Source organism: Branchiostoma floridae, chromosome 1 (assembly GCF_000003815.2).
Source record: "Branchiostoma floridae strain S238N-H82 chromosome 1, Bfl_VNyyK, whole genome shotgun sequence".
Classification (NCBI taxonomy): domain Eukaryota; kingdom Metazoa; phylum Chordata; class Leptocardii; order Amphioxiformes; family Branchiostomatidae; genus Branchiostoma; species Branchiostoma floridae.
The window spans coordinates 14,611,486-14,633,110 of NC_049979.1; the positions used below are offsets into that span (position 1 = coordinate 14,611,486).

At 41.3% G+C, this 21,625-nt stretch overlaps 1 protein-coding gene across 18 annotated transcripts in view; it reads left to right on the forward strand.

Annotated features, from left to right (window-relative positions):
• Positions 1-21,625, forward strand: part of LOC118409667 (MAGUK p55 subfamily member 5-like) — a 69,354-nt gene that overhangs the window by 41,860 nt on the left and 5,869 nt on the right. For 16 of the 18 annotated variants that reach the window (XM_035810888.1, XM_035810929.1, XM_035810899.1 and 13 more), the window contains 10 exons: positions 86-1,156; positions 5,251-5,456; positions 10,204-10,281; positions 15,379-15,519; positions 16,833-16,908; positions 19,036-19,121; positions 20,158-20,232; positions 20,466-20,665; positions 21,042-21,094; positions 21,391-21,501. In XM_035810888.1, the coding sequence (XP_035666781.1) occupies positions 86-1,156; positions 5,251-5,456; positions 10,204-10,281; positions 15,379-15,519; positions 16,833-16,908; positions 19,036-19,121; positions 20,158-20,232; positions 20,466-20,665; positions 21,042-21,094; positions 21,391-21,501 (2,097 nt within the window). The remainder of the gene's footprint in view (positions 1-85; positions 1,157-5,250; positions 5,457-10,203; positions 10,282-15,378; positions 15,520-16,832; positions 16,909-19,035; positions 19,122-20,157; positions 20,233-20,465; positions 20,666-21,041; positions 21,095-21,390; positions 21,502-21,625) is intronic. The other 2 variants (XM_035810870.1, XM_035810880.1) reach the window with 1 other exon arrangement.

Genomic DNA, 21,625 nt, shown 5'->3' on the forward strand with positions numbered 1-21,625 from the left:
TTTTAACTTGTTTTCCAGCTCATTTTCAGGATAAGAGTTTCTGTTTGAAGCACCCATTTTAACCTGTTTTCTTGTTCCTTTCCAGATCTTGCAGAATCCAATAATTCCATACAGCAAGCATATGTGATCGCAGTTGAGGACCAGGCAAAAGAGAGGCTAGAGCGGCTAGCCGAGAGGAACAGGGTGAAGCCCATTGATATGACCAACATGCCCGAACTGACTGACAAGTCCAAGTCGGACATGAACGGTGTTGTGGACAGCCCAGTCTATGTTACCAGCATTCCCAGAAACGGACTCACGAACGGGGATCCCACGCTTCACGACGGAGGCAGCCCGGTGGAACTCTTGCACAGAAAGGACATTGTGGACGATCCGATCATCAGTCCGGTGAAGAAGGACTCTCAGAAGCTTGTGCTGGACTACGGGAAACTGAACGGGCCCAACGGTGCAATTGTGAATGGTAACGGTGAGCCCAGGGCAAACGGACCCACATCATTGCACCACGACGAAACAGACTTGAACGGGGACGCAGACCCTTTTGGGGAATCGAGTAGCGATACAACCATCCCGAGCAATAACTCCACGATGAGCTCAGACTCTACTGCACAAATGAACGGACCGATCGTTACAGCGAACCATGTGCCCAGTAATAATGTACCTCGAGAAGTGCCAGTTGATTGCCCGCCAAACTTTGTCGCCCAAAGCGGGATGAAGGACCCTCCCCCTGCATATACGCACCCTTCATCAGAGGCGAGCACCCCAATAAACACCCCTCAGACACCTCCCCCCACCCCGATCCATCCCCCGGATCCGAAGGAGACACAGGACAACACGAACATGGATCTTGCCGGGGCTGCCATTGCAGCATCGTCCCTCCCCGCGAGTAACTCTCCGGCGCCGCGCGGTGGGCCGGGGATGGGGAGCGCGCGGTTCCGTCAGCACCAGGAGGAGGTACGGAGGAGGAGGGAGGAGGAGGAGCGGCGAACACGAGAGGCGGAGCAGCTGGTGAGAGAGGGTTCCATCAGGATGAGGAAGCTGGAGGAGCACCCTGTGCCGTTGGAGCGGCAGCTGGAAGGGGTGGATAACCCGCTGTTCGAGGATGATGATGCCGGATCAGTGCCTCCAAAACCAGGCAGTGAAGCAAGGAAATCTGTTGGTAAGTCAAACATCAGTTATCTATTTTGAGATTTTCTGCAAAACAATATATGTAGCAGATAGGAGGTGGGGATCTCAGATCATATGACCCAGGTTTGACTGATCTTGGAGTTCCTTGAAAAACTGCCAGATGACCTCCATGAAGCACGCTCTTCCACATTCTGTTCAATTGATTAATAAGTTAAAATGATGGCAAAACTTTATACAGTATATCCTTTCTCTTATCAGTATGTAGGCAGGTGTTAATCAGTTTTTAGATTGAAAGTTACTGGTATGTAAGTTTATAATATTTTGAGTCTGAGAGAAAGTTTAGATCCCGATCATGTTACCTACCAACAAAAATGGGCTTTCATTCCCAAGTATGTAACTCATTGTAATAGGAACAACAGCCTAAAGGCAAAAGAGCTTTTCATTTTCAGTGTCTATGAAGGGCGTGTTCACGTACAATTGTAAGATGTTCAATTCTAGATGGTTGACTTTAAATGGCTCATTTACCAGTGCAAGGTGACATAAGACAGTTTTGTGTTGCTTTGCTACCATTACAGATCTTTTTTTAAAGATGCATAGAGTTTACCAGGCATTATTTTGTTCTTGGCATGGAATTCCAGTGACCTTTGACCAGTTGGCTTGGCCTGTCAGTCTCTTGTGACCCAGAACCCTTCGGCTAACATAGAAAAACATTTCTTGGTATAGGAACTATGCACCACGTATGGAAGCAATGTCGCCCGGCACCATTTCCAGATGCGAGTGTATGTCCCTCTTATGTAGAAGGCATGTTTGAAATTTCTTTTCAAATGAAACATTAAAAAGTTGGCACATCTGTGCAGACCCCCTGCTTTTCTTTCCTATATTTCATTTCCAGGAAAATTGCGGGGCTTCAAAGACTTTGGCATTTCATCCCACTAAATGACTAATACGATGTCTGCCTGTTGTAATTCAGAGGGAACTATAAGGGGATTGAAGATTGGCAATGTAAATATTTACAACAGCGGGCGTCTGGGTAAAGTTTCTTTGGCCTAGTTTGTAAAGCAGAACCTATTTTAACTAATTATAAAAGACAAGGACTAAAGGTAGAGCCTCTTAACTTACTGGTCGAAAGTTACAGGTTTCAGGGTCCTACAAAACAGAACACAAAACAACTGCAATTGTGTGGTCAGTCAGGTGCAGATTTTCTAGCCTACTGGCTTCACAGGAGCCTTTTTACACTGAAGGTAATTACTCTTCCCACCTATGCCCTGCACAACCAGGTCCAAATTATATGACTGTGAGATGTTTGTCTTATTTAATGACAATAGCGTAGGTAGGTTTGTATGTAAGCTCCATTCTGCCAAAGGTCCAAGTGCATTTTAGCTGTAGGGAAAGGGATAATCAGGAAGAGATGACAAATAGGGGTCGGCTACAGGAGACCTTGTATTTGCCATCCATGACCTCTAGTCAAGTCCAGGTCCTGTGAAAGTCATTATGGTATTACCAACACCTTCAGTTTATAACCTAACTCCTTAGGTTACAGCTGCTCCATCTGTCATAAAGGCCATGTATAACTATAACTTCAATACTGTTAGATATTTTTTATGAGGCTACATGAATGTCAGAAGTGAAAAAAAAGCTCCCTTATTGAAACAGATATATCGCCACATATCAAAGTAGGCAAAAGATATTTTAAAGGGAGTTCTGAACCTAGTTTTCCTGCTATTTTTTATTTCTTAATTTTTTTTGGCAAACACAGTTGCCTGCCTTATGCCAGGTACAGGAAGCATTTTTCAAAGACTTTCTGTTTTCACACAAGCTTGAGTTGGGAAAATAACAGCATGTGCAAGCCAAAAATTTTGATGCTAGAATTTCTCAAGAAACAAGATGCAGAAATAGAATATGAAATCTCCACAAAACATTGCCTACTGAACCAGGGTGCCACCCAGGTAGGCCTACCACAAAGCCAGGTAACTGTTGTTACTGCCACTGGAATAGCCACGCCCCTTAGGCACTTGATGGCAACCAGGAGGAAGTAACACTTACATGTAAAACTAGTGAAGAGTGTAGCAGGTCTTTGGAGTCTTAAAATCGTTCAGGTGTCTCCTGCCTTTGAAATTGAAATTGACTTGGTATTGCTTTTAAATTTCGTTATTTTTCTAGTTCTTAACTTCCCCCTCTATTGCTCTAAACACAAACATTAGTCTGAGATCCTATCCTAATGGTTGGAACTTGGAGTCTTCTTTCAGAGCCAACTTCTCCTGAATTGTGGTCCTCCAGATATATTCATGTTGATACAAAGTGCTCTCTTCACAAGGCCAGCAGAGTCATCTTTTCCACTGCTTGTTGTGTTCTTTAGGTTGAGAATCACTCAACTTGCACCGCTGGCACGATTCTAACATCATTAGGGGCAGTTGAGTGGCCATCCCTTTGATGAAATAAGCTTCATCTTTGTGTTGGCATGCAATATGAACTGCAACAGTGCTCCCCTCATCAGAGACAAATTACCTTAATCGCAAACCAAAAAGTTTGTGTAATGTTGCAAAATGGCAGCATATGAAATAGTCACTAATGTGTAAAACCATCCTGTCCACAAATAAGCTGTTTTTTTTTTCATACATATTAACTTTAGATTTAGGATGTCCAGAGGATGAAAAGGTACCATCCCACCTGGCAATTACAGATGAGAGGACATGCACGTACCAGGATGGTATCCAGGGACAAGGGTGGAGTGTCCTCAGACCTCACTGTCCCTTCCTTTACTCTTTTTACAGCTGACTGGTCCTGAGTGTAACTGGTGTAACAGGGTCTGGTGAGGGCAAACATTCCTATGGCCTGACCAGTAACCTCCAAACATAAACATCAACAAACCATCTATACAGACTACATTTCTCTACTGTTTAGTCAACAGAAGTAGGGATAATAAAAGACATTTCAGCTTTTGTGGGTGTAATGTAGACAACAATTTGACAGTTCTCTCCCTGATACCTTAAACATAGTCGTTTTGGTCATTGGTGTTTTTTTATGGTGTGTGTGATGGTGGTGGTGGTGTGTGTGATTTTTAGCTGAATACAAAAATGTTCTATATATTATAACATCAGGACGCAGTCTCTTGACTTTAAAGTTTAGGGTTGTCAAAGGGCACGATTTGGGTAAATACAAGCCAGGCTAGCCTAGTTACCAGGACTTGGCAGAAGATAACACAACTTGTTCAGTGGCTCCAGATTTTTCTGTTGGCATGGTGGTTATTGTACATCAAGACTACCTGCAAATGTTTGTTTCATAATTGTACGATTCTTTTAGCCTAAAATCACCATGGTACTTATTATTTTCCTGTTTGAATTTAATTATACGCGTAGTTCTTGTGTGTCTAATTTTATCAGAAAAGTTGTTAGGTAGCCTGCAAAACATCGGGCAGCTTCTTGGAGGAGGGGCCAGTTACAGCCCCAGACACCAGAGTTTGTGTTACACAGACTAGAATAATGGTTGGAGCATTACTTTTACCTCCATGAAAAAATTGAGGTGTAGTTTTTCAACTTTTTGGTGTGTTTGTCTGTCACAGTGTTTGTTTGTTTGTTTGTCTGTTTGTGCTTCCAGATATTTGTGGTTAGTATAACACAAGAACCTCTTGATGGATCAAAATGATATTTGGTATGTGGTTAGGGATTGGGAAGACAAATGTCAAGGTCAATTTTGGGCCCCCTGGTATATGACCTTGTTTTTTTAAGTTTTCTTCATCTAATTATTAGACAGGACAGTTTTGAATAATTTGTACCCATTCATAACAATATTAATTATTTTGTAATCTCGGCCAAGCAGGATATGTACATTTGTATTGGCAGAATTTGTATCCTGTGTTTCTTTCCTGTGAATGTGCAGGTAACAGAAAAAAAATATTTTGTCACTTGCAGAGTGGGACTTATTATGATGTGTATGATATGTACCTACACAAATGGCTGTAAATATGTAGACACAAATATGAATTTTCGCAAGTTAATCATCAATCATGGTGGACAACATTACAATTTCTGTCATACCTGGGCTGCAATATTTGGTTATCACATGGGTTCAATTGTTATCACACAGGCTTCCATGATTTTAAAAAAAATTTCCCTCTGCCTCCCACAGAACTGGATGAACTGTTCTCCTCACTGGGGCACATCCAGGGCAAACTTAACTCCAGGGAGGCGGACGACGTGGCATTCCTCAAGAACTTGTTTCATGACAGCGACTTCCAGACCGCTGTTCGGATCCACAACCTGGTGTCTGACGTCTATGACAAGCCCGAACCGCCAGTCCCTATAGCCACCAATGCAGTCGAGGTTGCTCAAGAGGTACGTACATGAAGCATCATTGATACGTTGATGAACGTTAGACATCCAGGCAACAAGATATTGCCAAATAGCAGTTACTCAAGCATATCCAGTTGCTTAAGTAACTGCTATTTGGCATGTGTAGCATCATCCACTGTACATGCACAGTGTTCTGCAGCTAAAATCATAGAGATATAACACAGTTGCAAATTCTTGATTTGAGTCAATGCCATGGAGTTTGGCAGTGAATATGTCGCCTGTCAGACAATGTCTCCCAGCTGAGCTCTTGGCAAATTGAACATTATGACGACATGAAAACAGTTTATTTGTTGGTCTTGGTGTGTGTTCACATTTGTTCCTGATGACCTGAGTCCACTGTGACATGATGTGTGAATGAAAACGGTGTATCTGGTTATACAAGTACTTGGACTGGTCATTATACATGTCAACATGAGTAGGGAAATTTTTCCCAGCACTTGGATTCAGCCTGTAGATATTGCTCAATACTTTACATAGTTTAAAATTTAGGTTTGTGTCATGCGATAATTAGATATTAAGCTAGTTAATCCAAATTGGCGTCATTAAGAGTAAATGCATTGATAGCAACAGACAGTTGTTTGTAGCAGAGCTTAGTTCTGTCTTCAATGGGATAGGAGTATATTTTGAACCTAAAAAAATGTCTTTTGATTGGCTCAGTTTGATCAAGGAGGACTGGTCATTTAGATTATAACCTCATTGGGTTGATCAAATGATGAGTGTGTGGCTCTAGTATTGATTTAGTTCAATGCAGTTAGTGCAGGCAATCTGAAATAAAGAAATGCCCAGGGAGTGCTTTTTTTTTTCAAGAAATTTAGTTCCACATTTGAGAAGTTTATGGTGGTGTTCATGGAAGTGGGCTTGCTTCCATGTATTCCTTACCAAAACCGTAGTCTGATAAATCATAAAGTCTGGTGACTATCATGACACCTTTGATTTTACACCCTGCAAAAAGAAAAGTTTCTAAGATTCGATCGTCATGGGTAGACGAGGTGAGATTCAAATATGTTTTCATCCATGATGTATTTGTGGCAGGGATGTCAAGGCAACTATTTACTCCAGTGGGGTTTCTACTGGTAGACCAGTTGTTCTTCATCAGGCTGCCATGGGAAGGAATGTAAAGCTCATAATTCACATCAAACATGGCGGTGTAGGGATGACCTAGCCTGGTATCCAGCCTTGTGCAGCTCTGGTTTGCGTTACCTATGTCAGTAACATTTCCATTGCATTGGAAGTGGGCCAAACGCTTATAACAAGGCTGGGTAACAAGGCTAGTGATAACCCATCATAGAGAGATTTAGGAGGATCTGTCTGGTGGAGAAGGATGGACGCAGGTGAACACATTTACTGGGTGTTTGTGTATAAATCAGGTAAACACCAGCAAGGGAAGAGCAACTGTCCCAGCGTCTTCTTTATTCTGAGGAAAAGCACCTGTTACTTTTGTTTTAGGTCTGATTGTCTGTGACATGCTTCATAACTCAGGGAAGGGTATATTTAACTTACAATCATTGGTTGGATGGATGTGTAACACCTGGAAGGGAAAAATAAGTACAGTATCCCAGCGTTGTGCTTTCTGACAAGATGCATCTGTCACTCATTATTACTTTCACTCACTCATTCTCTTACTCATTCACTTACTCACTCACTCACTCACTCACTCACTTTCTCTCTGTCTCTTACTGAGTTACTCTGTGATGCTACATCATTTTCAGGATTGTCTGTCTGAGACAATTGTTAAACCATTACAGGGGCTGGTTTGTTTATTGTTTTTCTGTTTGTCAGTAGATATCTCTACATGCATCACTTTAAAAAAACTTAATGAATTACTGTTTTCTTTCCATTTTTGTGTGTCCATTTAGGACTTGCTCTGAGGATTGATAGGTTGATTTGGGGAAAGATATGGATCAGGAGACAAATGTGTATGTTAGTTTAAAAAACTGTCTTTCACCATTGCTATATAAGTTAAGCCACCTAGTATGTTCCTTTCAAATTGCAAGTTAGAAGCATGTCAATCTTACTTTGAAACTGATAAGTGGGTGAAATTGACTGCCTTTGCAGAGGTGTAAACAGTCCTATAGCATAGCATTCATGAAGTTAGCTGTCTTTATAGAATGATTTCACAAAATTATGATTCAGACACTTTGGTCAGGAACAAAAGAATGGACTTTTGGATCGATGTAAGTTGAGAAGACTTCATGTATGTGACGCAACCTGCAAGTAAAGAAAGACACAAGATTGGCGATGTAAGGCAGAAAGAAAAAGAATATAAATTGTCATCTTAATCTCCTTGATAAATTGAAAATGTCCATTGGTTGTCATACCTGTCATGGCTGTATGCAGAAGGTCATAAATACTCCTCAACAACAGCAGGGGTCATTCAAAGATAAGACCCAAGGTCAACTTGGTAATTCATGACATTCGTGATTATAAACTTTGAACCTGTTGTCCTGCTAACATATGCCAAAGGCTTTAAAAACATGGTTCAAAATGGAGAATCCACAGACAAATTTGGAGGACACTAAATAAGGTAGATAATGTTACATACATGTATCTGCCTGGAGTACCCCCCTCCCCATTAGGCTGAAGTACAGGCCAGAAGTGGGTCAGGCTGATTGATGGAATGATCTCCCCTCCCACCAGCCTGCAGAGGTCGGCTGGGAGGGTTCAGTTGACACCTAATCACTAGCACAGGAACCTTCCTGCATGCAGTAGAGATGTACTCGGCCAAGGAGCCTCTTTTCCAAAAGGACATATGGCTTATTGATAGTTATGCCAAGAACCAGGACCTTCCGAATGGCAAGGCATGTGAGGTAAGAATTGGGTTAGACAGAAAAGTTACCAAAGGGCAAACTAGATCAGTGGCGAGAAAGGTATTTTGTAGTCCCAAATTTGGCCCTGGTGGAACAGATAAGGGAGCAAGCCTGTACAGTGCCTTTGTATCTTGAGTAAATTGTTCCTGATTGTTGGAATAGTGCTGATCATAAATGTCAGATCATAGCATTGCACTTTGTGATGACTTGTACTACTTGTAGATAGTTGAGCAACATGTGGTATGTCTGCAGGTTGTTGCTTCGTCACAGTGAAGTTGTTCTTGTCCTGATTTATCTAGCCATTATGGCAGCCTGGTTTAAGAAAGGCTGCAGTCAGAGTGTCAAAACCAAAAGACAAGTTTGTCAAAGGTGTCTGCCAATGTTGTTGATAGAAGACAATGTATCTGTGACAAGCTATGGTTGTTGGATGCAGCTGTGGGTGTTGACAGGGAGGGGCAACGAGAGGTAGGTCCCAACAGCAGTATAGGGAGGTTTTACTGTCAGAGTTCTGGATTTTACATTTACAATTAGATTGGACGTGTAGAAAGTCTTGCAAGTCCAAAGGAACACAGGATAGAGACAAACCAGATCCTTCCTTCCAATGTTAATTGTATCCTAATTGATGGAATCAAAGTGGTTTAAGAAGAAGTCCCAAGACTCTTTCTTCAAAGTCGGGGGAAAGCTGAGGTCAGGCTATTGGGAGAAAGTGAAGTGCCCTGTCCAGTTTCTGACATAAACCTCCTGCCATACTTCAGCTCACAGCATGCTGTTGTCACCAAGTTTACTAGTGTCATTACCTCAATGTCTCACATGATAGTATCACTGTTAGATTGAGCTGCTCCTTGTAAACTCTAAGTGCTCTTGATCTGTGAGTATGTCCTATTAGAAATCTACTCGCCAGGTGGTTTCATTGGAAGATTGCTTGGGCTCTTTGCCAAGGCTTCATGTTGAGAGCTCCTCTTTTATGGAGACGCAGTCCTGAAATTTCAGAAGTAGAGGCATGAGTGAGGGGTTCGGAAAGTTGTAACTAGGAGGCTTACTCCAGTCTAGGGAAAAAATGTTATCATGGCAAGTATCAACATTCCTCTGTTGACAAGTACATATGATTGTCTGTCAGTGTCAAATGAAAACCAGAGGGCTGACCCTGCAGAAAATGAGGTTTCTGCACAATTAGCAACAAACTGGTAGCAAAGATAGGGCTTGCCATAGACTTCTCTCTGTGCAGTCATTTGGAGAAATTTTGTGAAAACTTCAGCACTGGAAGAAGTTGTTTTTGAAGTTTAACTACTTTAAGTATAGTCCTGCCACATGTCCTAGCCCTCCCCTTTGCCCTTCTGCTGTGCCCTTGGGAACTGTGGCATCCAAATCATGTGGACTTGAATATCTGATGGGTCCCAACCTTACCACTAGCACCTCTCTATTTTGGCTGAAGGAAACCCTGAGGGATACATCTGACCAATCCCTCCTTGGAATTCTTGAGGTATTGCCTGCAAACAGGTTGGAGACTGGTTAGTGAAATGATGATTGGTGATAGAAAGAGGCTCTGATGGAATGGCATAAAACTGTAAACAGACAGGCTTGCTTCCAATTAGGGAAGTGGATATCTGGTTACTGGTTCCAATAAGACAGGGTGATTGCCCTCTGACAGGCTGGGGAGGGGGAGGGGAATCTTGGAAGGGCAAGACCAAGGACACTGTGGAAGATCTATTGAGATTGTACAATGTAAAATGGGTCTAAGGATCTAACTAATTAAGTATTTTATGTCTAGTAATACAGTATTTCATTATGGTAAGATGATGCTAGGATTAATGTTTTTTCTGCTACTATTTGCATTTAGATGTCAGTTTCTTTGTTCTACCTACTTATTTGACCTTTGGTTTATTCTATGCAACTAACAATGTTTGTCTCTTCTGCCTGCGCAGGTGAAGACACTGTTACCCACCACCAGAAGCCAGGATGCTGAGGAGCTGGCGCACATCCTGAACAAGCCCAACTTGGGGGTGAGCTCATAGTTACTGTCGTAGTGATTGCACATGTACTGTACAATGATGGAAATAAACAGTTCCCTGTGAAGCAGTCACTGTGAAATCCCCTTAACATGAAACCAACACGAAATTTCCAAGGATTAGGGTAACCCCCTCTACCAAGCTGTCCAGTCAACAGTGGGTCTTCCCTCTGTCTTCAGGCAGACCTAGGTAATACTAGTAGTAATCACTTCTAGAGGGGCTGTTGGGTCCATGCCCAATGGGTTCCAGCTGAGGGAACAAAACTGCAGACAGGCTGGAGGGCAGGAGAGATCAGCTTCCCTGGCTGCTGAGGCTCCTCAGCAAAACAAACCAAACCAACACAAGCCTGTCTGGTTTGTTAGTAACAAACCATTGCTAGGCAACCTTGATGCTAATTCCTGGAGGAGTGGAATTCTTAGAATTGTGATGGGGTTGTTGCATTTCTGGGGTTTTACTATCTGCCGTCAAGTAATTTGGCAGGTCCTTCTTTTAGGCAAAACCAAGTTAATCATTCTTGGATTCGAAATAAAATTTGATCAACATGAAAACGGTGTCTGAATGGGGAAAAACTTCCAGACACATTTCATTGTACCTGAGAACCAAGGAAATGGGTGTGCCCTAACCCTAGTTGTGTTACCCAACACTGTGTTCTCATGAGTCACGGATAACTTTTTCACTGATCCTCTTCCAACTTTTTTAAAGGTCAACATTTAATGAAATGGCCTGTCAGGTAGAGGGCGTGATATTTGCTGGCTGAAACTCTGCCAGTGGTAATTTGACCTCTGACCCTTCCTGTTTTCCCCATCAGGTGGAAACTACAGATTGTAATTCCTGTTGTAACTCAGAGTCAGACTGGTATGGATCCATTGTCAATGAAACAGTTTGTCATATTTCATTATGATATACTAGTAGTACTTTCCCCTGCAGCTGCTATTGGGTAACATTGTTTCTTGGTACTGTCAGACTAGTGTCAGCTGATTCTTTGGGTTGTGTAACTGCCATTTTGCCTTTTGCAGTTTCAGAAGAATGCACATGTCATGTTGGTTTTTACCACCATTATGCATAGTTTGATCTAGATGGAGACCTGAGAAATTGAGAAATCAATAAGTCTGCTGAGCATGTCCAAGTGGTTTTCCATGAATCCTGAGGTCAGTACTGGGCTGAGAAGTTCATGGTCACCAACATGCCTGTCTGGGACACTGATGGGAACCACACATGGAGGCGTAAACATGGGCTAAGTCAGGCTAATGGATGCAGGCTTACTGAAGCTCATTAGTAGCATCATTACCTGCACTGATTTCACAAGGAAGTTCATGTGGCAAGGTCTTTGGAATGTGTTGATTCATCTGTTGATAGGTTGGGAACACAAGTGGGAATCATGCATGGAGACATAAACATGGGCAAAGTATAAGGCAAGTGTAGAGTGTCAATACCTATACTAGCAGAGCATTCACCTCGGCAAAGAGGTAGTGTGGTCCCTATCTTTTGGTCTCTAGGTTTGTAGGTTGGTAAATTGGATAGGAGAAAGTATTGTGAATGTTTTGAGACATTGCCCTCAGAAACCGTGATTGAATTTAATGGTAATCCTCCAGGCAGTTTTTTCTTCAATTCTTGTACTATAATCATGTCAAAGTCCCAGAAAAGTTGTGATGCCTGGAAGATTTTAAGTTGGCAACAGCTTCTGGCAGACCTTAGGAATGTTGTTTCTTTGTATTCAAACTTGTCTGTTATAGTGGGAGAGGCTGAACTTGTGAACCCAGCTCTTGTTTGAACTTCCTTAGGGGGTGTGGGCAATAAGTGAAACTGCAGAATATATTCTTATATTTCTTTGGTTCAAGTATGGCAGTAAGACAATCAGGTATAGCAAATCCTCTTACCACCTCTTTTAACTTAAGTGGTTGTTAGTTAATGTTAGCCCCTGGTAATCTTGACTATTTGTCACACAGTTTATCATCATGGAAGGCAAACTGAAAATTAAGCAATGGCTCTTTAAAGTTTACCTACAAAGTGCTTACAACATGGAACATTATCTTCAGGGAAAAGTCATGCAGTGCTCCTGTACCATTTCTATTTGTAGACTGGGGAAGGCAAAACTTTGTAATATGAAAACAATGAACTGCCCATTTGTGTATGGAAACTATTTCTCAGGAATTGTGGCTGAGCAAAGGTCATGGTGAATGTTGGGTCCTATTTTTATTTGCATTAGCTCTGGACCGTTCTGACCCCACCAACACAAAGAGTCTGCAGGAGAACTCATGTCTGGTTGAAACATACCCTCCTAGCTGTCAACTTTGCAATATGTTCTCATGAGATGCCGGAAGGTCATCATCTCAGAATATTTTGTACATTTCAAATATGTCTCCACAAGGGGAGCAGCCAGCTCACAAACTCAGTTCAGAAATTTGTGAAGTTAATTCCACAAGTTCCAACCCTCTTCAGACATCACACTTTTCTGTAAAACGAGAAAACAATTTCTGTCTCTACCTACATTTAATTGTTATATTCTCGATGATCTTTTAAGGACTTGGGAACTTCACTTTGTCCCCCAGCAGTAAGAGAGGCTATATTAAGGCAAGGCTAGCTGCATGTGGCTTTTAGGTTAAGTCCATCGGGAGACCACAGTCTCATGTCAGGAGATATTTCTGGAACTGATCTAAAATGATAGAAATTACTGGCCAAATCTGTGTTCACCACGCACAGGATATGTCCTGAAGAATGTATCTGCAAGGAGCTCTTTTGAGACATCTTGTACAGCTTTTCTTGTTTGCCTATTCCCCAGCAATGGGGTGCATTCTTGACCTCGGCCAACATTTCTGAGACATTCTTAAGGAGTTCCTCCAGGTTGTGTGTAGACTTTAGGGCTCTCCTTGTGTCGTTATCTCAGGGCCTATGGAGAGAAACTACCCCGCAAGCCGAACAACTCCAAGAGAGGTGATTGCCTTGTGTTTACTTGGTTTGGGGTGGTTGTGTTCCCAGTGTTTATGTTGGGGAGTAAGCAGGGCTGGCAGTTTGAGATGCAGGTTGGACCGGACGACTTCCATCTGGCCATCTCTCTACTGCTTCTCCACTGTGTGCTATATATGTTTTATGTGCATCGACCATTTCATTGATATTGTGAACAAAATTCTACATGCCACAATCAAGTCCAGTGTAATGCTTACCTTCCACGTTATTAGAAGGTTTTTCTTTCCAGACTTCACCTCACCAAAATAACATCAACCCTTGTAGATTTTATGTGTTTACTCACAGAATGTAGGGCCCAGACATTCCTTTCTTTTGTGCTTACTTACTTGACTCTGATCCTAGATTCATCAGGCTATCAGCTTCCAGAGAAAGCATAGCTTTGCTATCTTATCCATCTCATTTGTTTTGACTCCTCTTGTACCTGTACTTATCATTGGTCTTCCAAACCACTCTGTTTACAGGATAGCAGGTCAGATAAACTAGGCTGAAGCACCATTTGTTTTGAAGCTTCCTGCCAAGCCTTCTTGCTTTTAAGTCATACTAACATATGGTCACAACCAGCCAATCATGGACTTTCTAGCTAGTTTTCAGATCACCCACTCAATACCAACATATCCCTCTGCCATTTTTCATTGGGGAAAAAATTGACATCTGGCAGCTTGCCATGAGGAGATTTCATACTACAAATCGTAGGTGGTTCATAGCTTTCTCAGAAGGTAGGCTTTCTGCAATGACAATACCAGGACTTGGGAGGGACTGATGTCTCCAGGGAACTGATTGCCACATTTTAGAATATGCACAGCCAAGCACACTGGTATTCTGCCAAAGGTTGGCATAGTATTCATGTGTTTGCCTGCTGTGTCAGAGGCCAGGAGTGTGGGCTGTAGCAGTGTCTGCAACCCTGAGCTCATTAGATAGGTGTTCCCAGGTGTTGATCAAGCATGGATGGAGGCAGGAGGTACCATGGAGAAGTGAGGCACCCCTGGTACATGGATGTCTCACCTGTTCTGGACGAGGGGACATGGTTTTACCTGTCGCGGTTGGAGGAGAAGCCTGCTAAGGGAGGCTCCTGGTTTTGCCTGGCTGGTTCTCAAGTTCCTGATCAAAGCACAGGTCATGCAGCTTTAGGAGATCCACCTAGAGATTCTACCTCCCAGAAGTCACTTAAAGATCCGGTGGAGAGGAGAGAAGGAAGATATGAAATAACAGAAGAAGGCTGGTATGTGGTGGGTCCTGGTCCTGGCAAAGTGGTGCCCAAATCTTCTATAGGAAAGGAACAACGGGGTCGAACCAGTCATAAGAACAGGTGTAGAACAAAGTTTCCTGTACCTGAACACAACCTCCGAGGACCTGATGTAGAGAAGAACCTGCCAAAGAAGTTCAAATTATCAGAGGAGGAAGAACGCTTACTAGAGAATATATCTGGTATAGGCATTGAAAATGAACCCCTGCAGCAGTTTACTCATGAAGAAGCATCAAGAAAAGGAAGGAAACGTGATCACAGTGGTTCTCCTGTTGAAAGAGGTGGATCAGAGGTAAAAGTTGTTGGCCATATCTTAGTCTGACAGGCTTGTTTCTCAGGTATGACTGAGGAATCTGTAGTCACGACATGGAGGGTAAGGTCTTGTCTTCTGAACAGATTCCAGCTGGGTGGACAACTTACTTAGTGATGGGCCTTGTCCTAGTTCATCACAATCTTTCAGTGGAAGCACATGTGTAGAGCAAAGACAGAAAGAGAGAAATTCCACCTCCTTACTAGATGTATCCAATGAAGTTAAATGTTGTTAGAGCTTACAAATGTTTATGTTTCTTTTCAAAGTCAAAGTGACCAGTGTTACATGAACCTTTTAGTGAAGAAGGATATGTGAAGACAGGACTTTCTCTTCAATAGCAGAGATCAGTAAGCAGTAAACTAAGCTGATTTAGTTTTCAGACCCTTTTCACTATGATGTATCTTTACATTGAGGGAATATTTAGAGTTATGATAGACTTAATGTTATTTCTGTTTTCTTGCATTTTAGCATAGAGATAGACTGATAGATGAGACTTGACAAACTCAAATTTTTATTGCCTGTGTACATTCAAAGTGAGTGGTGTAATATTCCTTACATTGTTTGTGTTTTATAGGGACTACTTCTGGCTCATGACAAAGTGGCTGCCAGAGAAGTCCTGCCCCCCAACCCAGATGATGAACTCTTGGAGCGAGCATCGCAGTACACAGAAGACACTGTCAAGATTGTCCGCATCGACAAGTCACAGGAAGCACTGGTACACTCATTTCTATCCTACTAACACATATCCTCCCCTCGATTGAAAATTAACATCCATCTTAAATCAAATTGCCATCCCTATCTATGGCCATACCATTTTGCAAATTGAGATGGCATTTCATCTTTCTCCAAAACCACTTCTGTAATGCAGTAGAAGTTACTAGAACTTGAAATCAAAATGCATCAAAATAAAATGAACACAAGTCCTTTACATGTCCAATGTGCAATACAACAGTCCATGTAATTATTTGTCCTGGTTCACTCTTTATCATGGAGAAAAGTCATCTGAAAATTAAACCACATGTAAAAATGTAGGGCATCCAAAATGGTGAGCATTCTGTGGTCTCCTTCTGCATGTGGTAGATTTGGCTGGTTATATCTCTACCTCTAGACAAGAAAGGCATGTTGTCTGGAAATGTGAAGAGTGAGATGGCATGCCTAGACCAAACATACGCCCCAGGATACAGCCAAACTGTGTGAAGAGAGAGGAGGGGAACATCGCAGAGCAAATTTGTTCACCCATAGATTATGTCAGGTGACTTACTCGTGACTCTTGTGAATAGAGAGTGTCTAAGTGTGGAGACAACAGGAAAAAAATTATAGCTATCTCAGTCTGGTTTTACATGGTACAATGGCCCACATCTTATGGCAGATAATAAACTCATTTCTAAAACATTCGAGCGATGTTTACCACAAATCTGCTTGCTATTTTTGCATCAAAAAAATATCAGTCCACTGAGAGGCGACTTTGCAGCTTGGAAAGACGATGATGGAATTTCAAGGTCATTGTGGAGGTCAACTTGTAATCCCTGTGCTATGGCTGCCCTGTTGAAAATCAAATTTGTTAAACTAAGTCACACCTTCTTGGCTCATTTTTGCATCTGTAGCTTTGAGCCAGGAAAGGGTCTGAAGTTAATGCCCAATTATCTTTAGTGCGGAAGCAAATATGGTGATAATGAAAGGAACAGCAATTAGTTTGAATTGTCATACCTTTTGTTCCCAAGTTTAAAAAAACAACAACATAATATCCTGAAGAAAACCACCCATACCAGTACATCATTTAAAACATCATGTTTTCTACTTGAAAATGGTGTGTTAATTTCTGTCACAACATTATAAATTATGTTTAGATATGTTTGGCTTAAAATTGTTTTTAAAATGGAAATGTCTTGTGTCTTTCATCCTTATTTATAGTGTTTGTAGAGGAAGGCCACATTCCCAGATGTGTAGGACCTGGGAGAGGGGAGGGAGTGGAGACTGTTGTGTCTTGTGTGTCTGTATTTACAGGAATTCTAATCTGTTTCTCTCCAGGGTGCAACAGTAAGAAATGAAGGAGACGCAGTTCTTATCGCCAGAATAGTCAAAGGGGGTGCTGCAGAAAAAAGTGGTAAGGTGGTTTTGTCATGAACTTGTACTAGTTTTAGCTCAGGAGGCTTACCGTTTGACCTCCTTGATTCCTTGTTAGTTTTTATAACTTGTTGTTTGGTATCACTGAATCACATCAAATATAACTGTTCTCTCTTAGATATGCTCTCTACAACTCAAAGGAAAAAAGTACACTGTCTACTTTCATATGAAGTACACATGCTAATTCTCCACCAACAAAAGGAAGAAAGGAAGTCCTATTAAGTAATACTGCTTTTCCCTTATCTTTACCTCAGGCCTGTTACATCAATGACTATCATTTATAATTAGCATGCAGCATCCTTTTCTGGAAATATTTAGAGAAATAAGTGATTAAATAGGAGTGATTATGAAGTGAGGCCCAATACAGCTATCAAATGATCCAGATAATGTATTGCATTCCTCACTGTGCCGGTTTTACTTCAAACGGAAAATTTACTGAGGTTTGATACAGGAAAGGCCCAAACCCCGATAACCTCTCTGCTATAAATTGAAGATGTGGTCAGGTTCAAGAGGTGGCTGGGACTTGGCGAATTCTTAAGAGGATTTGTAGACTGGCATATTTTAACTGTTGTCACAATGATGTGGGCCATGTGGCTTTTTGAGGTTTTGGAAGAAAACCAACAATAAGCACTTTTTCTCCTAACAAATCAGCAAATCATCTGTAGAATAACTTGAAAATTGCTTAGTCTTGCATCATTTCTGTTTCCTATCTTTGTGACTTTGACACTTCCCTGATAATAACGGAGATAAACTAGTAACAAAACAGATCCTAGAAGGATTTGTAATACATTAAGACTGACATATTGCTTTCTATCATATTTCATGCACTGCTTTTAGGAAGGTCACAAAAATTCCACATGTTATGACCAAGACTTTGATAAGTTTTGTCTTGTAATGGTGATACTCCTATTACACTTTTAGTGGCTCTCAAAACACCTCGTTAAGACTAGGATAACCAAGGTCACTGTCGCTACAGGCAGTAAAATGAGAGTGCTCAGCTAACCAGACTTTAATGCAGCACAGCTTGTTAAATCAGCACCATAAGCTATACCATAAGCCGTGTCATACTGCAGAATTTTGAAAGGGTTCAGCTGTGACGCCGAGGTCTCCCCTGGCCGCATTCAGTAATCTTCTGACTGCATTCCCAAGATTTAGTCAGCTATATTTGTATGAAAGGTCCCCTACTGGGTGGAACGACAAAATCATAAACAGCACGTAGGACATGTGGTAAAGATGAGATAGTTGGAAGTTAGATCATGTCTGCCAAACATGTGACACCACACCCAACGCTGGGTGCTGGCAGGGGACAACAGAAAAACTGCCAGTTCCCTGCTGTCACATTCTTGGAGTGTTAAGTCTATAATGCCTTAATATATAGATAAGGAATGTCTCCCTCAATATATGATTAATGAACTGAAATATTTTAAGTTCCCAAGAGTTTTGAACAGAAATGAAAGCCATGTACTGTAGATTTCTATACTCGTAACTGTAACTTTAGTTCACATATTATGACATAACTCAAAATGTGTGGAATTTTTTCCTAAAAATGAGCAAATATTGTAGCCTTACCTGTCTACATTGCCACTCATCATTGATTATGTAAATTGTATCATATTTTGCATAATTCAAATGGAATGATGTCCATTTTAACTAAGTTGTATTTATCATGAATGATTTTAAAATTCGTAAAGTATTTCCTCATAGCTTTTAACAACATGTTTTAAATTTTTTGTATATACATAGATCTATTTCAAATTAATGTCCCTGCATTCTTTGCACTTTTTTTAATAATAAAAGAACCATTTCTATAGATCTAGTTTACAACAATTAGATGATAATCTGAACCTATTAAAACATATTTTTTTTAAACGCGCGGTGTCTTGGAATTGATTCTATATAAATGTGACCTTTGTTGCAGTAACAATGTCTGGTACTACCTGCTTTTGTATATACAAAAATGTATATCATGATCATGGTAGACCTAAACATTAAAGTTCATATCAGCATGGATGTGATAAAACTGATCCACATTTAGTGTGACATTGATCCTAGGATGATGTAAACTTGTTAGATTGCTAATGTTTCGATGCGTTTTCATTCATTGCAGGTCTGTTACATGAAGGAGATGAGGTTTTGGAGATTAATGGCAAGGAGGTGCGGGGGAAGTCTGTCAACGAAGTCTCTGACATGATGGTGAGTGCCACCTCAACCCTTCCACATGCTGTCTCCCCAGCCACACACACACAGAAGCTTGTTGCTGTGGATGACATCCTGGCATCATTGTATTGATTTTGGCATGTTTTCCCTTAGAAAGTCTCTACCTTTTGGACTTGAAGCTGCTACATTTTGTGTACAAATTTTGAACCTTTGTGAAGCTTCTCAAAAATGGAAGGTTACATAATTGTAATGAAGGTGTAATTTTGTAAAACGATCCTTTGTATAGTAATTTAGCAAAGTCATTGTTTTCTTGTACCCTCACATTAAATTTGTAATTCGAAGAGGATGTCTGTTTATGAAGTTTAGACATCCAGGTAAACAATATTCAAATACAATTCAATCTCAACAACTGGATAAAAAATGGATGTCATTCGCACAGTCAAGTTTGTATAACTCTGTGTTCGATGGTGTCCGGCATGACTTCTTTCATATTCTATAAAGATGAGTCTACTAAATGCAATACACAGATCCCATTATTGTGACCCAACATTGTTAAAAACGACTTTTTAAATTTATGACGACCTGCATGGCCTATTTTGTAAGGATGGGTTGACAGTGAACCATCCCAACTGTCACATCTCCATACTGGGATGTCACAAAGGTCATGACATGGGATGATCTTCCAAAAGAAACTGTAAGGAGAGTCTGCCCAACCTGACACAGGAATGTAGGTGTCCTTTGATTCCAGGCATGCTTGTTGGCCATGCAGATGTTATCAGTATGGCACAGCCATATTCTAGTAATTAGAGATGGATGTGGTTCTGCCATAACAACCTAGATGTGCCCAAAAGGTGTAGGATGTTGAGACCTGGCATCTCCACCTGAAACTGTTTATGCCACTTTGAATCATTACAAATGCTGGTCACCCTAGATCAGGAAAGGAACTAGAAACATGTGAAATTGGAGTAAAATGGAGTTTGTTCCAGGAGGTATTCTAAATTTAGTCAACATAGTATTGTAGGCATATTGTGGATAATAACATATTGCGTTGGATGTTGACAATGTTTTCCAGGGAGACGCTGTTGGGACGATAACGTTCCTGCTCATCCCGTGTCAGGACAGGAGACAGAAAGGTTTAGATGGAGTGGTAAGTAGACATCTCCTGCAATTAGATGTCCCCCATTTGTAATGAACTGATCATAATATTGAAGGGCTATTTAGTTCAGTTTGTACAAAGTTTGGCCCATGTAATTACAAGGTTCCGAACAGGCCAGATGTTTCAAAGTCAGTCAAATGAGCATCAAGTCATTTTCCATTAAATGCCATTCCACAAAGTAATCACTCAAAAGTTTCAGCAAGTGATGATATTTCCCCTCGCAGGTGCATGTAAGGGCACACTTCGACTACGACCCTCTGGACGACATGTACATCCCCTGCCGCGAGCTGGGTCTGTCGTTCCAGAAGGGCGACATCCTGCACATCGTGAACCAGGACGATCCCAACTGGTGGCAGGCCTTCCGCGAGGGGGAGGAGGACCAGAGTCTGGCCGGGCTGGTGCCCAGCAGGAGCTTCCAGCAACAGTATGTTTGGATTTCAGTTTGTAGACTTTAATGGTGGAATGGCGGCAGATATGCTTTTTGAGATGAAGTGATCATCTAACCCTCTTTCGATCATAAATGTAAAACTTTCTGCATAAACCAAATGTGTTAAGATTAAGATGCAAATTTGACTCTGATGTTTTGGTCATATTTCAAAAGTGGGAATATGTTGACCATTATTGCTCAAGAAAGCAGAAGCATCTTATTCTTGTACCAAGTGTGCAATGTTTGTGTTGGGTTGATAGATTGAAGCTTGATCACAAATTAATGCCATTTTTCCTGAGTCATGCCTTTGTTAGATTCTGTCTTTTACAGCCATCATTGTTTCATAATTTGAATTTTTTTGCCCCCTTCACAGGAGAGAATCCATGAAGCAGACATTAGAGGATGATAAAGAACCAAAGAAGAAAGGTAAGGATCATCCTGTAGGTTTTTGACATGTGGGATCGATTGAGTAGCTCATACCAGTATTGCTATGTTCTGGACTTACAGTTTTGGCCAAAACTGACAAGCTTGGCAAATACTAAAACACTAACACACGGTTTATGGGCTCTGTCCTCTGTAATCTCTTGGGGATGCCACACTGCTTCTATTTGTAATTCGCAAAAGGCAGAGTAACTGCTTGACGGGCACCACGACTCACCCCCGAGCTAACCTCTGCAGTGTGGCATAACGGGCGTAGATACCATGCAGAGTTTCTTCTTCAGGAGGACTGAATGTAGGTGTGGGTTCTCCTCCCCCAGGCAAGCTACTCTGTGCCAAGAAGAACAAGAAGAAGAAAAAGAAGAAGGTGCTGTACAACGCTGCACTGAATGAAGGTTGGTCCATTTCTGAAATAATTAACCTCTCAAATGGAGATATTAGACTTTCAAATGTTGAAATGTGTATTTGTTAATCTATTTGTTTGTTTCCAGACTATAACATGGAGGAGATATTAGGATG